Genomic DNA, 14256 nt, shown 5'->3' on the forward strand with positions numbered 1-14256 from the left:
CGATTATTCATTACTTTTTATAAACTCCATTGAAAATTGTGATGGACAAATAAAATTTTAGTATGCCGGAAATAACGATTGCGAAAAAAGTAGCCGCTAGCTTCTAGAAGAGGCTAGATGATACTAGATGATACTAGAAGAAGGCAAGGTGAATATCAATTTGATAATTGTGGGGAAGTGTCGTATTAAGTAGAATGGATATTTTCTATGATCCAGGCAGCTTCTCGTTTTCCACTGGCAAAAGCACCATGGACGCAGCCGGCACCATCCAGAATGGTGTGCTCACCAGCGAATCGAATGTTCTTATCAAGTATGCCGCAGCCATCGAATTCGCCTGATAGTTGGATTATTAACTCCGAAGGGTCGTCATTAGTGTATAATGCTGAGTAGGAGCCTCTGACATAAGGATTTTGCGTCCAATCAGAGGTTATAACATTTATAGGGTCAGATACCTTTTGACCCGATCGAGCGAGCTTAGCTAGCATGGGCTTGAAGTAAGTCCATGCTTCATTCTTATGCGATTCCAAGTAATCGGTTAATGGTGATTGTGTAAAGATGCATAGCGAACTACCCTTCGGATTGTTATCTTTATGTATCGACGCAAAGTTAATAATAAATGCTGGGTACAGAAATGGTACTGGGAGCGACTTGAGATGCTCGAATGGAACAATTCCAATGGTCTCATCAGCCAAAATGTCGAATCTATCCTCATTGGGATCCCACCAAACATTGTCAAATTCAAATATAACTTTCCCAAGGGCACCAAAGTGAATCAGCTCCAATGCAGATGTGACATTTGGTGGCAATGGTGGAACCCATTGAATTCCATGGGCATCACTTTCTTTCAATTGTAAAATACTCTGAGGTACTGTAACAACGACATAGTTACAATATATTGACTGGCCATTCGTAGTTTCAATAGCCACCTTTTTGCCATTCACTTTGTTTGTTCTATCAATCTTTTTAACAGCATGGTTTGTAAGTATGCGATCATTGGGTATGCCCCTTTGTAACTTTTCAATAAGAAATTGGTAACCCTTTTTGTTCAACAAGTTTCTACCATTGTGATCCATTATGGAGTACTTTCCACTAATCTTATCCCATGTAATTCCGTACCACAACTCATAATGCCGAATTATCCTTCTACAGTAAAATTTTTGGTCTTCAGTCAATAGCCTATCATATTGAATAAAGAAGCGTTCACTAACATCTTGTAGGGACAAATCTGGAATACTCAATGACTCCACAAAGTATAGTTCTATGAATTTCTCTAGATCCTCATTAACACGATTGAGTTTCAATCCCACAACATCCAAAGGTCCCTCGTGTTCCGGAGCATAAAGCTGGGCATCCTTGTCATCGTAGTAGGTGTCTTCTTCTACATTGAACAATGAGATATCGTTGTCTTCGATGGCTTCTTTCAAGACTTCATTCGAAAGAGTATCATGGAACCAAGCAGCTCCTAGATCATAGGAATATCCTAGTTTCGACAGAGTGCAATCTGTCTTTATTCTACCACCAATTCTATCCTGGGCTTCAAGAACTATTACTTGGCTGCTGGATAGCTTGGATTTTGGATCATTTAACAAATCATGAGCAGTTTTTAATCCGGCGACACCTGCGCCAATTACAACAACCTCTACCGTCAAGACCAGCGACATCGTAAGGTTCAACACTGCCTTTGAGGTTCTTTGCTACGTGAAGCCTCCACTTTAAACCCCTCCTTGCTAAAATCAGGAAGAAGCATATAATATTCTGGGAGTATCAATACATTTTCAATTTTCGCAATGTGATCAATTTCTTATTCAAGGTATATAAGCAGATGACGGGCAGGTAAATATACTACAATAGATTTCAGTCATGAAGTTAATACATGGCTGGTGGTTTCGTAAACAATGTAAATTTCTATTTTGCATTACAATATCTAGGCCAATGTTCATCTTAACTATAACTATTTTACACACTCATTATTATTGCGCTTGTCCATTATTAATGGCCATATATTTCTATTTTCATGGTTGTCTTGATCAGTAGTCGGTTCTTACAATCCCAATGATTCTCTGACATGCTTTCTGATTTGCTTATCATACTCAGCTCTGTTATCACGCCAAAGCTTACAAGCATCGATATTAGCACCACTCTCTGGATTTGGTTCAGCCAACATAGACATCACACTCAATAAAATCTTCTCTATGCTCTGAACAGGGGACCATCTTTCTTCTGGACGTTCGTACTGGTTGGGATCCTCACCAGGAGGATGTAAGATGGATATACATACAGTTCCATCAGCATAAATATTTGGGTGAAGCAATGGTGGGTCGAACTTAAGTGATGGAGGACTTAATGGGTAATCCTTGGGGAATTTCAACGAAGCAGGGAATACTCCGTTCTCGTATGGTGTTTCTGTTGGGCCCTCAAGAAGGCATTCCCAGTTGAAAAGGTCGTCTTCTGAAAGGGGACCGGCTACGATTCCTGGAGGTGGATCGCGTGCCAACTGTTGGTATTCTTTGAGGAGACGTTTCTGAGCTGTGGAGCGTGGAGCCATGGCTATAATTTAATGCAGATCAGGTATAATGGTAGGTGAGAGTAATGGAGACGACTGTATGAGCCTGCTATCAGGAATAACGGGATATTAATGGGTTGACAAAAAAGGTTTTGAACAAAGTGAGCTCGAATACTTCGGGTTTGACTAAAAACGGTAGTCGTATTTATCTTGGTAATCGTGATCGTGATTGTGATCGTGACTCTCACAACTATTCTTTAGCGTTCCATAAACACAGATCAATATGAGGATCTGTGCACACCAAAAATACTACAGATCATTTTTGCATTAGTGTAGTGTATTGTATAACATATAAGGAATGCGTCAATTGCATCTGATTAAAGCAGTTTCGCAAGTTTGTATGTGTTTGTTTGAGTTTCCCGTAAGGTTAGAAAGTGTTGATATTTTGTTGATGTTTATCGTTGATGCATTGTTTATTGTTATCTGGTTGGTGAATATATGCTCTTGTGAGTTTATATAAGCTATAATGGATGTAGTTAGTATTGGAATAAGATACCCTAGCCTATGAAAAGTAAATTGGTTTAGACAAAATGTTGCAGGAACAAAAATCCATCAATAATAAACATTGTATTATATCTGAATAATACAATAAATTGATCTTATGATCTTTATCCTCTTGAACCATAGCATCCAAGAACCCTTCTCCAGTTCTCTTTTCCAATCAAAACTCTCTCGTATCGCGCACGTCAAAGTGTGTGGAAAAATCTCTCCACACAAATTTACGCCAGTGCGGTTGCAACTGGGTTTTGTCTTAATCTATTGGAAAAGTACAGCAATGGCATAACCAATGTATATACATTATATCAGAGTATGCTTCCAACCACTCAAACCACTCCAACCAATGTTAAATCTTCTGCGAACCATTATCCAGTTCAAGTGTGCAACATATAAAAAAAAGAGCTATACCTCACATATTCTCACTAAGCCATAATAATGTTCATTCATTCCATAGTCAATATTGACTTCCACACCCTACTCACTTCTCAGCTGTTACATCATGACACACCTTCCTCCCTATATATCTATCATCCTCCTTAAGCCCTACCGCCTCCACACCTTGTCACCAACTTTCACCCTCAACTACACACCACACCTCCCCGCCCTGCTCTCGTCAACCTCTCCAACCACTCCAATTCTCGACAGATGCCACTACCATCGTACGAGCCGCACCGCCGTGTGATCTCTCGCTCGATCCCCAAACTTCGACTTTTGTGGTGAAAAATTCCGTCAACCAACAACGCTGTTCTCTATTTGTTCCAACAACCACCAATTGTTGCAATTCTTTGACCACTATCACACCAAAAACTTCACAAGCTCAATCCATACCATCCCCTGATCATCACCAATACGATCCTATCACCATCATGTCGTTGTTTGTTGCCAAAGTGAAGAATGTCTTGAGTGGAGACACTGTTGTTCTCGTTCCCTCCAAGACTGCCCAGTTTCCAGCTCCAGAGAGAATTCTTACTCTCTCGTACGTTAGAGCCGCTGACTCATTCGAGGCTAAGGAGTACTTGCGTAACTTGCTCATTGGCAAGGAAATCAAGTTCAAGGTCAACTACAAGAACCCCCAAACCAACAGAGAGTTCGGTGACATCCAGTCTCCGATCTTCAAGTCATTGATCCAGTATCTCTTGGAGAAGGGTTTGGTCAAATTGAAGGATAACTTCTCTGAACAAGATGGAGACATTTACTACGATTTGCACGAGGTTGAAAATGCTGCCAAATTGAACAATTTGGGTGTATGGAACACCTCTGCTGCTTCTGATAATGTCGAAATAGTGGCTTTAACTGAGAACATCATCAAGAAGTCGCAAAAGTATCCTCTCAAGGTCATTGTGGAAAAGGTCATTAGTGGAGACAGAGTTATGGCTAGACTTGTGGTGAACAAGAACCAACATGTCACTACTCCATTGCTTTTGGCAGGTATTAGAGCTCCAAGAACTGACGACGCTAACCAACCAGCTGCAACTACAAAGGTAGCCCAACAAGGTAAGGCATTCGTTGAAGAGAAGCTCTTGACTACCAAAGCAGAATTGACTGCTAGTATCATCGGTGAAAGTCAAACAGGTGTTCCAATTGCTACTATTAACCATCCTTCTGGTAACAATATCCATGAGAAATTCCTTGAGCAGGGTTTTGGTGAAGTCGTCGACTGGCAATCAACATTAGTTGGTTCCACCGCGATGATGGGTCTCAGAAGAGCTGAACAAACTGCCAAGGCTTTGGGTAAGGGTCTCTACGCTAACCCTACCGCTCGTCCTTCTACTGCAGGCTCAGCTGGTTTATCCAGTAAGAACTTGAAGCCTGGTTCTACCATTGAAAATGCTCAAATAGCCAAGGTGATTGGTGCTGATACGTTGGTTATCCGTTTACCTCACAGCGACGAAGAACTTACAGTTCAACTTGCATCAATTAGAGCCCCAAGACCTAACGACACCACCGTTACAACTGACCATTCAAAGCAATTAGCTCTTGTAGCTACTGCTCGTGAATTTGTCAGACACCAAGTCATTGGTAAAAATGGTACTGTATTCATTGATGGCTACAGAAATGAAAACAAGGAGATGGGCTTTGATGCTAGATTCTTGGTAAGCTTCAAGTACAACGGAAATGTAGACTTGTCTGAAACTATTGTTGAGAACGGTTGGGGTACTGTGATCAAGCACAACAAGGCTACTAGTCACGAAAGATCCTTGAACTGGGACAAATTGATCGAGATAGAAGAAGAGCAGAAGAAAGCAGGCAAGAAGGGATTGTTCTTTACTGGTGACATCTCAAAGGTATTAACAGTTGGCACCAGAATTATTGATGCTTCTGAAAATTTGGCAAAGGCTAAGACCTTCTTCAACGGTTTTAAGCAAAAGGGAAGAATTTCTGGTGGTTATCACGTTGAGTTCATTCCTTCCGCTAACAGGGTCAAGTTGTACAATCCTAGAGAAGGATTAAAGTTGACTTTGATCTTGGGTGGTTTGTCCAACGACAAGGCATCTGCTTTGGGTGAAGAAGGCTTGAAGTTCATGAATAAGAAGTTCTTGCAAAGACCAGTCGAGTTTGAGATCTATGACCAAGACAAGATTGGTAGTTTCATTGGTAACTTATTTTCTACAACTAACACTTTGGTTCCAGTTCAAGTTTCTTTGTTGGAACAAGGATTAATCAAGGTCCACGAGTTGGCCATAAATTCCAACCCATTCGCCGCAGATTTAATCAAGGCAGAAGAAAGCGCTAAGGCAAGCAAAAAGGGTATATGGTCGACCTATGACGAAGCTAAGGTTCAAGCTGAATTGGCTCAGAACACTGCTGCTCTTAACCAATTGAACTTGGAGAATTTGAAGCCTAAATTCTTTGACATTGAGGTCGTTGATGTGGACTCTACTGGAGTTCTCACTTTCCATCACTTGGACGCCACTACAGTTTCCAAGTTTTCCGAGTTTAAGAAGCGTTTCAATGATTTCCACCTCAAGATCCCAAGTGCAAGCACTGCTTCTGTGGATTTACCACACAACTTGACTAAGGCCCCAAAGAAGAACGAATTGGTCTCAGCCAGATTCTCCGAGAACAATAAATACTATAGAGCCAAGGTACTTAACTTCGACAAGGCCACAAACAAGTATGAGGTCAAGCATTTAGATTTCGGTAACGTTGATAAAGTTGCCTTGAATGCTTTGCGTGTTTTGCCAACTCAATTCAACTTGCAAGCTTACCCATCGTTTGCTCACACCACAACCTTGCAGAACATTGTGTTGCCACCATCCAAGCCTACTGACTACTTAACTGATGCTTTGTATGCTTTGGAGGACTTGACTTTTGACAAGAAGTTGGTTATTAGTGCATTACCATCGTCCGACCCATCTGTTGAGTATGAGGGTATTCTCTACGATTCAGAAGAATCATTGAAGGATTCTACCTACACCATCAACAAGCAGTTGGTCAGCGAAGGTTGGGGTATTGTTGACACCAAATTGGTCAAGCCACCAGTGAAGGACTACGTCAGCGAGTTACTCACTGTCCAGAAGAAGGCCAAATCTCTGCACTCCGGATGTTGGGAGTTTGGTGATGTCTCTTTTGATGAAGATGGAGCTTTCTAAGTAGATATGGATTAGAAAGAAAAAAGGATGTATATTTTAATAAAAGTTGGGTATATGTGTGTATGAGAGAATTTTGATGGAAGTTCAAAATACTTTGTTTATGACTAGAATTGGGCTTTGTCAAGCTATGATGAAAGTTCAAAATGCTAGTCGTTTATGAATAGAATTGAAAATTGTAAAAATCTACAAATAGTTAGCTACTGCACGGCATATGTGTTTGATAGATACATTGAAACTCCAATATACTAAATGTTTATGAATAGTATTGAACTCAAAATGTAGCTAAAAGTTAGGAGTGCTACTCCAAGGCATAAGTATGTATGATAGATACGATGGAACTTCAACTTACTATTAGTGTAAAATCAGAATTGAGAATAGACCTAAATCGTCCTATCTACAACTAGAAGCCCAATTTTGCAGTAATCAAAATTTCGGATCCGGCGCAGCATCCAATTGCCAAAAGAAATTTGCATCCGAAATTTTTACGAGAGGTGAGTTAATCGGGAGAAGTTGAGGGGCATTGTACTGGTTATGAACTGAATTGTGTGAGTTTCTGGCTTTTTGATGAAATCGCCTCTGATTACTGCAATTGAAAGTGGGGCCGGATGCTGTGTATGCTAATATCTTCATTAAACGTCAGAAATAGCCTTAGATGATGATATTATCAGTGAGCCATTCCCACCAGTTACCATCACTTCTATGGTAAACTAAGCACAGTTCGCATTAATGCAAAATTTATGCTAAACTTATTTAAAAACCATTTTTTACGGCAATTACATATATAACGTCACATCACGAGCCTATACCTGATTTAAAAGAAGTGTCTATTCTTTATGTTACTTCGTAAACAATGCTCTTCATAGCAAACTTCTCACCTTAACCTTCCATTGTCACACGAATGGTCATTGTCCATCGTAGAGCACATTTCTCATGCCACACACTACATTGCATCCATATCTCAGATCTCATATCTCAAATCTCATATCTCACACTGCGTATGTCTTATATTTTCATAGCTACAGCGTTCACCTTATCGAAAGCCTATCGACCACTCACTCGACTCACCTAATAGAATCTTCTATGCCCTTCCATTTCTGCTGCGGCACTGTCTCTCTAAAATTTTCCATTTTTCACTGCAAAAAGCACTTTTTTTTCATGGCGGCGAAAAATCCCATTTCTTTTCTCTCCCAAAAACAGGCTCGTTTGTCTGCATACAGTCCCAGCTCCAAATCGTTTTTATCGTTGAGACGCTTCAGGCTAAGTGAGTTTTTACAACAGTTGGCTGTGAGTATTCTTCTTCTCTTCTTCTTATCTTGTAGAGTTGTCGTCGTTCGTCATATCAAACAGTTACAAAACACTAAGATGAACCCAGCTGTCACTAACATCGTGCTCATGCTTGTCATGATGCAGGTCTCCCGTAAGTTGGACTTGGAAGACCCAACCATCCTCTTCTACGTGAGAGTCGGATACGGTGCTTGTCAAGCCATTGTCATGGCCATTTACCTCATCACTAGAGCCAAGATTAACGCTAAGAATGATTTGACCACCTTGAAGTACGTCCAGCCAGCTAACCCATTGGCCGGCGAGTCCGAGCCAAAGGCTGTTGTCACCACCGTTAAGGAGTACGACTTGCAACAAGTCAACACCCAAATCAAGAGTGTCTTCCAGTCTCTTGCCATGATGGGTTTCATGCATCTTTACATGAAGTACACCAACCCATTGGTTATGCAATCTGTTTCTTCCGTGAAGTCTGCTTTGGAAGCCAACATCGTCAAGATTCATTTATTCGGTGTCCCAGCCTCTGGTGACTTGAAGAGACCATTCAAGGCTGCTGCTGGTTTCATGGAAGCTTTGACCGGTGGTGCTGGTGAATTCAAGACCGACAAGCAATCTGTCGAGCAAGCTGAAATCTCTGGTTCTGGTGGTATCAAGGAGGACTAAGCATACGGCGAGGTAGCGTCGTAGTGGTAGCTCCAGTGGAGACAACAGCCATGGTATATACACTATTGGTTCATCACATAGTTAGAATCCACAATAGGACTGACTCTATTGCAATTTTGCCACATGATGAAATAGAAGTGGCTAACCCATGTGGGTAAGGCACTCATTTCCCTTCACTTCTGCTTAATACAGTTACTTTTGATGTATATTAATGAATATTCTTTTATATACGAGAGACGGTTGTATATCAAGGGCAAATGCCTTGTACATTGATAAAAATGTTTAATTATTTTTGTTTACATAAGTATTCGAACTATAACCTCTATTATATATATATATATTAATCCGTCACTCCCTGTATCAAAGATTATTTTCAACCAAAATGCATTCTTGCTCCTTCCCTCTGACGAAGCTGATAGTATCTAACAACTTGGCCGCAATAATAAGCTCATGAACTGTCCAGCGACCTTTGTTATAGACTTCAGGCACAATTTCAACTAACGGTGGGATCAATCCCTGGTACAATTCCTTGTATTGCAACACTTCAACAGCAGCAACTTCGGTTTCTTTATTTAAACGAACGAACGCATCTTTGATCCATTTTGGCAAGTAGTTTTCGTCATCACCCAACTCATTACTATCCTTTGAATTTAGATATTCGTCTCTATTGTAGCACCTAATTAGATACAATAACCAGCACTGATCCTGGAACTGAGCTTCAACTATGGCATCGTAAGAAGCAACACCCAAGCTAACCAATAAGGACTGTTGAAATTTGATGTCTTTTTTGTAAACGTTTTTGAGTGTCAACAAATGCAGTTTGTTTTCAGGACTGGTAAGTAAGTCCTTCTCGAGTCTCTTGATTTTCTTGATGTTGGCAAGGTAGATCTTACGTTGTGATTGAACATAAATCTTGATGTTTGCAAAATTAGGCGAATTTTTTGGAATATCCGTATTCATTAATGCATTCTTGCTCTCAAGAGCATTGCGAAGCTGATTCAACCCTGCCAATTTCATCCTTAAACTAATACCGTTACTTTCCCATCTATTCTTGACCAAGTATTGGAATACTTGTATCAAGGTGTCAGGTAAATTATCGTTGGTAATGAAAAACAATACACCATCATCTCTTTTTGTCTTCGATAAATCATTTAGAGACGTAGTATCACTCTCAACTTCAGTTCTAACCACCGAGGTTGTGTAGTCTTCGATTGTTGGTAACTTAATATTATTTATTTCCAACTCTTCGACAATATCTTCTGGAATTTTGATCTTCAATGCCACTGAATCTGAAGCATTATCCTCTATACAGAAACCGTATGCCAAGAGCAATTCTTCATTACCTTTCATACCATAATTATTGAACAATTGAGATCCTGAAACAAGCGAATCTGATTTAAAATTGAAAAATTTATCCTCCGAAACAGACCAATTGACCTTCGAAGTTGGATTGTGGTTCAACAAGTCTATAAGAGGCAACAACATAGCCTCATCTTTCTTGATATCTTCATTTACTGCAGACTTTAATAAATAAGCTGGAAACGAGCGGGACTTCAAGATAAGAGAAGACCACAAGTAATTAGAGAAACTAGTCCAATTCTCAATATCTTGATCCACTAAAAAGTACTTGTAGATATCATCGTCTGTGTAAAATTTGTACTCATAGTAGAATTTCATATTTATGAAGTGCTGCTCCGGTTTTGCAATTGTTTCTGGAAGCAAGTTTATCACTTGCCACCATTCTTCAACTAACTGTGCAATGTTCTCCTTGAGCGAATTTCCTAAGTTGGTACCTTTAACGTAAGACTTCTCGGTAGCATTCCAACAATATGGAGAATTGATCTGGGCCAATGTTGGAAGTAATTGTATATATGGCTTGTAGAATGATGATGGCAATTGTTTTGCAGTCCTTTCACGAGATAAGTAGAGCTTGAGAACGGAGTTGATATTCGTTGTTTTAAGTGATATGGCGGTAAAGTCTGTATCGCTATCTTTCTGGAAAGATTCAATAGCCGTTTGGAGAGTAATTGCTAGAGTTATAGGCAACCTGATCTGGTTACCTTGCAACTTTTCAGTGTTAGAATCATCACTTTTCTGATAGAAAGCGCCTATATTATCCTTTGAAATCTCTGCAAATTTCACTTCAGGTGAAATCAAGGCGCCGTTTTCCACTGCCCAATGAACTAGACTGTCTATTTGCGCCATTTCTTGTTTATGAATTAAAACCAGCTGAAGGAAGAATAATGCTATAGATACTAATAAAGCTCATCCAGAAGCCATCAGTATGAGTAAAAGGGCGTGCATTTACCGCAATTTGCAGTCATATAATGGATACTTTGTTGAAGGGTGGAGGGTGGAGGGTATGAAGTCAAGAGTATTTAGAGAGAGTATGTTTTTTGTGTAGTAGAGTGTTTCTAGGGGTTTGAGGTGAGTTCTGGTCCATTAATCAATGGAGGGTGCTTATACTCAATTAGTAGTGTGTGTGCATTGAAAACTAGATTGACGACAAGTCACTGAGCATATTGCAGCATTCTCCGATCTCTACTAAGTTAGACAGAACAACGAGACCTATAGATGAGAGGGTGAAGGAGACCACCAGATCCACCAATTTTTTTATCATTCAAAGGCAAAAGAAAAAATCAACAGTAACAGTAACAGCACCAGTAACGATAACGACGAAGCTCATCTTTATAAGAAAGCTTTACCAAAATTCTTCCCTCTTAAGGCTACAAATTGTCCCTCTGTTTTGACTGCAAATGAGCACTTTAATCAATTGGTTATATCAACCAATTACTGCGTCATGGATCTTTACCCAAATCGAACAATTTGCTTTTCTTAAGCGCTTAACTGAAAGATTTGAAATGTTGTAAAATGGTGTGTTCTATTTCTGACTTTCCTTGTATAGAATATCTACACAAGTACTTGTAAATAATAAGATTTGACATTGAAGATACAAAAGATGTTGACTCGGGTTACATTAAGATCAGCCAGAACGCTCAGCCGTCCAATTTTGGGCGGTTCTACTAGAACGTTCACCAGCTCAGTGATAAGACGCAATCAGAACATCGAACCAAAGCCCGAGAAAACTGGCTCAGAGTCCAAGAAAAGACCGTTGAGTAGAGTGGCCATCGGGGGTGCTCAAGATGCCAACAAGAAGTACGCCGAGACGAATAGCATTGAATTTGCTTCCTGGAAGGCAGTCTGTGTTTTACTTGTTCTCGGTGGTGGTGCTACCTACTGGTTCTCAAAAGAGAAAGAAAGAATTAGAATCCAAAAGGAAGTGGATTCCAAGAGAAGTTACGGAAAGCCTTTGATCGGTGGACCATTCTCTTTAATTGATACTAAAGGTCAACCCTTCACACATAAAAATTTGATCAACGACGAAAAGAAGTTTTCCATCATTTACTTTGGTTTTACCCATTGTCCCGATGTTTGTCCTGATGAATTGGACAAATTGGGCGACATGTTGGACCAATTGAAAAAAGACAACATTGAATTGCAACCTATCTTTATTACTTGTGATCCAGCCAGAGATTCTCCAGAAATTATTGAGCAGTATTTGGAAGACTTCCATCCTTCGATTATTGGTTTAACAGGTTCTTATGAGGACGTCAAGAAGGCGTGTAAGCAGTATAGAGTCTACTTTTCCACACCTACAGATGTAAAGCCAGGCCAGGACTACTTAGTTGACCACTCTATTTTCTTCTATTTGATGGATTCCGAAGGGCAATTTGTTGATGTTATTGGAAGAGAAGCTACAGCCGACGAAGGTGTCAGTAAAATCAAACTGCAAATCGATGCTTTCATTCCTCAATCCGAAAGGGAGGCAAGAAAGAAATCTTGGTTAGGATTCCTTTACAAGTAAGCAACCTGAAGATAGCTTGCACCACCAGAGATACGAAAAAACTTGTACATAGATTAGGTAATGAATATGCGGTACAAATAGATAATGGCGTATATGAACAAAGTATAAATAATAACTCACATTGAGACGCAATATAGCTTGTACTACTAAATAAATGGACACCTAAGATTCCAGCTTCAACATTCATTGAGCGAAGCTGAATCATGACACCTTGAACTAAGCAAGAGAGGATAAACTTAGGTAACAACCAATCTTCTGCAACCTCCGCAGGATTTGCATTCTTCTTGATGTGCAGCCATTTGTTTCTGAACTTCCAATGGATCCTCAGCTTCCTTAGGCTCTGGCCAGTCCAAGAATTTGTTGGTATAATTAGACTCAAAATCATTTGGAATGATCTCTAATCTTTTACCGTAAGCAGTGACCTTCTTCCAATCACGATGAACGTTGTACAAAGAGTCAGAAAAATAAGCAAAACATCTCTCGAACATCTTTCCATTCAACTCTGAAGTCATTTGTGGTTTGAAGTCACAATACTCCAACCAAGCCTGCTTGGGATCGGAAAGAACAAAGTCAGTTGCCTTTTTAACAGCTTTCAAGACCTTCTGAATCTTTTCTGGGTTCTCGGCTAAGAACTTATCATTGGCGATGTACAAGATGGTACAGAAACAGCAGCAACCTAACTCAGCTAATTTGTCAATTCTTAACATCTTAGCATCTGAGATTGGTCTTCCTTGTTTCTTCAAGTAGTCTTCCAATTCGACTTGTTGAATACATTCAATACCAATACCAGCATCAATAGAACCTTCAATGATATACTTGGCAACGTTCATGCCACATCTAACAGCGGTGTAATCATTTGGAGTCATGCCATAATGCTTTGTTAATTCATCAATTTGGATCTTTCCAAATTCACCAACATATCCAATTCTCTTACCCTTCAAAGATTGAAAATCGGATGTGATACCAGATCCTTCCAAGTACAAGACACCAGTAAATGGTTCATCCAATAAAGAACCAATGGAAGTAACTGGGAAACCACGAGCCTTTGCAGCCAAAGTGTGCACCATAGCCTTCAAACCCATGTCGATTTTACCCGACCCAATTAATTCTGTAACATCAGAAGGATTGGAAGGCTCCAAGATGGATACATCGATACCCTGTTCCTTGTAATAGCCCTTGGTTTGAGCAAGATAGATAGGAATATGGTATGGTGTTGGTTGCCAATTGAGTAAGAACGAGATTTTATCAGTAGACATATTTGATTGGGATCTGATAATATCAATTCAATTCAGAGACTTGTGATTAATAGAAGAGAGGATCTATTTATATAGTTTTCTTGTGGGCCCCTGGTGTACCTGGAATTGAAATTGGGAATTGAGAGTTGCAGCAATTTTGTCCTCTTCGAATGCCCAGCATGAGGAGAAGATTCACCCGAATCCTAGTCATTCAATCAACTACGGGGTTATTAACTCATGTATGTCCCCCCTAGAAGCATAGCCAATCTGACTCTTTATAGGCAGCATTGTGCTCTTACTAGATAAAAGCTTAAAGAGCTATGGTTGGTATAGCTGCTAATCTTTTTTGCACCAAAAAAAAAGGTCGCAACAGCCTTCCTCATAAACGCATAACTACTAGGAGGCTCTAGAACGAAGGATTGATTAAGGGAGCTTAGTAGAGTTAGGCGATCATATGCTAACACGGCTAGAATTGAAAGACTATCTTAGCAGGTATTCTTATGGTTGCTGGTATATTGTCAGTTGTAGCCCTGCGGAAGGCTTGCAATTGAACAACTAGGG

The 14256-nt window shown here is 40.0% G+C and overlaps 7 protein-coding genes across 7 annotated transcripts; 3 read left to right on the top strand and 4 right to left on the bottom strand. All coding sequences in view use genetic code 12, as the record gives it.

Moving 5' to 3' along the window:
• Nucleotides 1-63: 63 nt before the first annotated feature.
• CBP1 (Cbp1p) lies at nt 64-1799 on the bottom strand. The gene has a single exon (XM_064919999.1). It carries the CDS (start codon nt 1659-1661, stop codon nt 186-188), a length of 1476 nt encoding a protein of 491 aa, XP_064775463.1. The 5' UTR covers nt 1662-1799; the 3' UTR covers nt 64-185.
• Nucleotide 1800: 1 nt separating this feature from the next.
• RJT20DRAFT_39968 (E2 ubiquitin-conjugating protein) lies at nt 1801-2703 on the bottom strand. The gene has a single exon (XM_064919998.1). The coding sequence runs from the start codon at nt 2543-2545 to the stop codon at nt 2042-2044; it is 504 nt and encodes a 167-aa protein (XP_064775464.1). The 5' UTR covers nt 2546-2703; the 3' UTR covers nt 1801-2041.
• Nucleotides 2704-3475: 772 nt separating this feature from the next.
• RJT20DRAFT_39993 (uncharacterized protein) lies at nt 3476-6740 on the top strand. Its single transcript, XM_064920000.1, has one exon. It carries the CDS (start codon nt 3928-3930, stop codon nt 6652-6654), a length of 2727 nt encoding a protein of 908 aa, XP_064775465.1. The 5' UTR covers nt 3476-3927; the 3' UTR covers nt 6655-6740.
• Nucleotides 6741-8016: 1276 nt separating this feature from the next.
• PHO88 (Pho88p) lies at nt 8017-8595 on the top strand (the record flags this gene model as incomplete). The annotated part of the gene is made up of 1 exon (XM_064921490.1): nt 8017-8595. One exon carries the CDS (start codon nt 8017-8019, stop codon nt 8593-8595), a length of 579 nt encoding a protein of 192 aa, XP_064775466.1.
• Nucleotides 8596-8645: 50 nt separating this feature from the next.
• RJT20DRAFT_39944 (protein-lysine N-methyltransferase) lies at nt 8646-10945 on the bottom strand. The gene has a single exon (XM_064919995.1). The coding sequence runs from the start codon at nt 10798-10800 to the stop codon at nt 8956-8958; it is 1845 nt and encodes a 614-aa protein (XP_064775467.1). The 5' UTR covers nt 10801-10945; the 3' UTR covers nt 8646-8955.
• Nucleotides 10946-11495: 550 nt separating this feature from the next.
• On the top strand, nt 11496-12539 carry SCO1 (Cu-binding protein). The gene has a single exon (XM_064917039.1). The coding sequence runs from the start codon at nt 11555-11557 to the stop codon at nt 12458-12460; it is 906 nt and encodes a 301-aa protein (XP_064775468.1). The 5' UTR covers nt 11496-11554; the 3' UTR covers nt 12461-12539.
• Nucleotides 12540-13750, bottom strand: THI13 (4-amino-5-hydroxymethyl-2-methylpyrimidine phosphate synthase). The gene has a single exon (XM_064917040.1). It carries the CDS (start codon nt 13714-13716, stop codon nt 12697-12699), a length of 1020 nt encoding a protein of 339 aa, XP_064775469.1. The 5' UTR covers nt 13717-13750; the 3' UTR covers nt 12540-12696.
• Nucleotides 13751-14256: the final 506 nt, after the last annotated feature.

Source organism: Scheffersomyces xylosifermentans, assembly GCF_036884685.1.
Source record: "Scheffersomyces xylosifermentans strain CBS 12540 chromosome Unknown RJT20scaffold_3, whole genome shotgun sequence".
NCBI lineage: Eukaryota > Fungi > Ascomycota > Pichiomycetes > Serinales > Debaryomycetaceae > Scheffersomyces > Scheffersomyces xylosifermentans.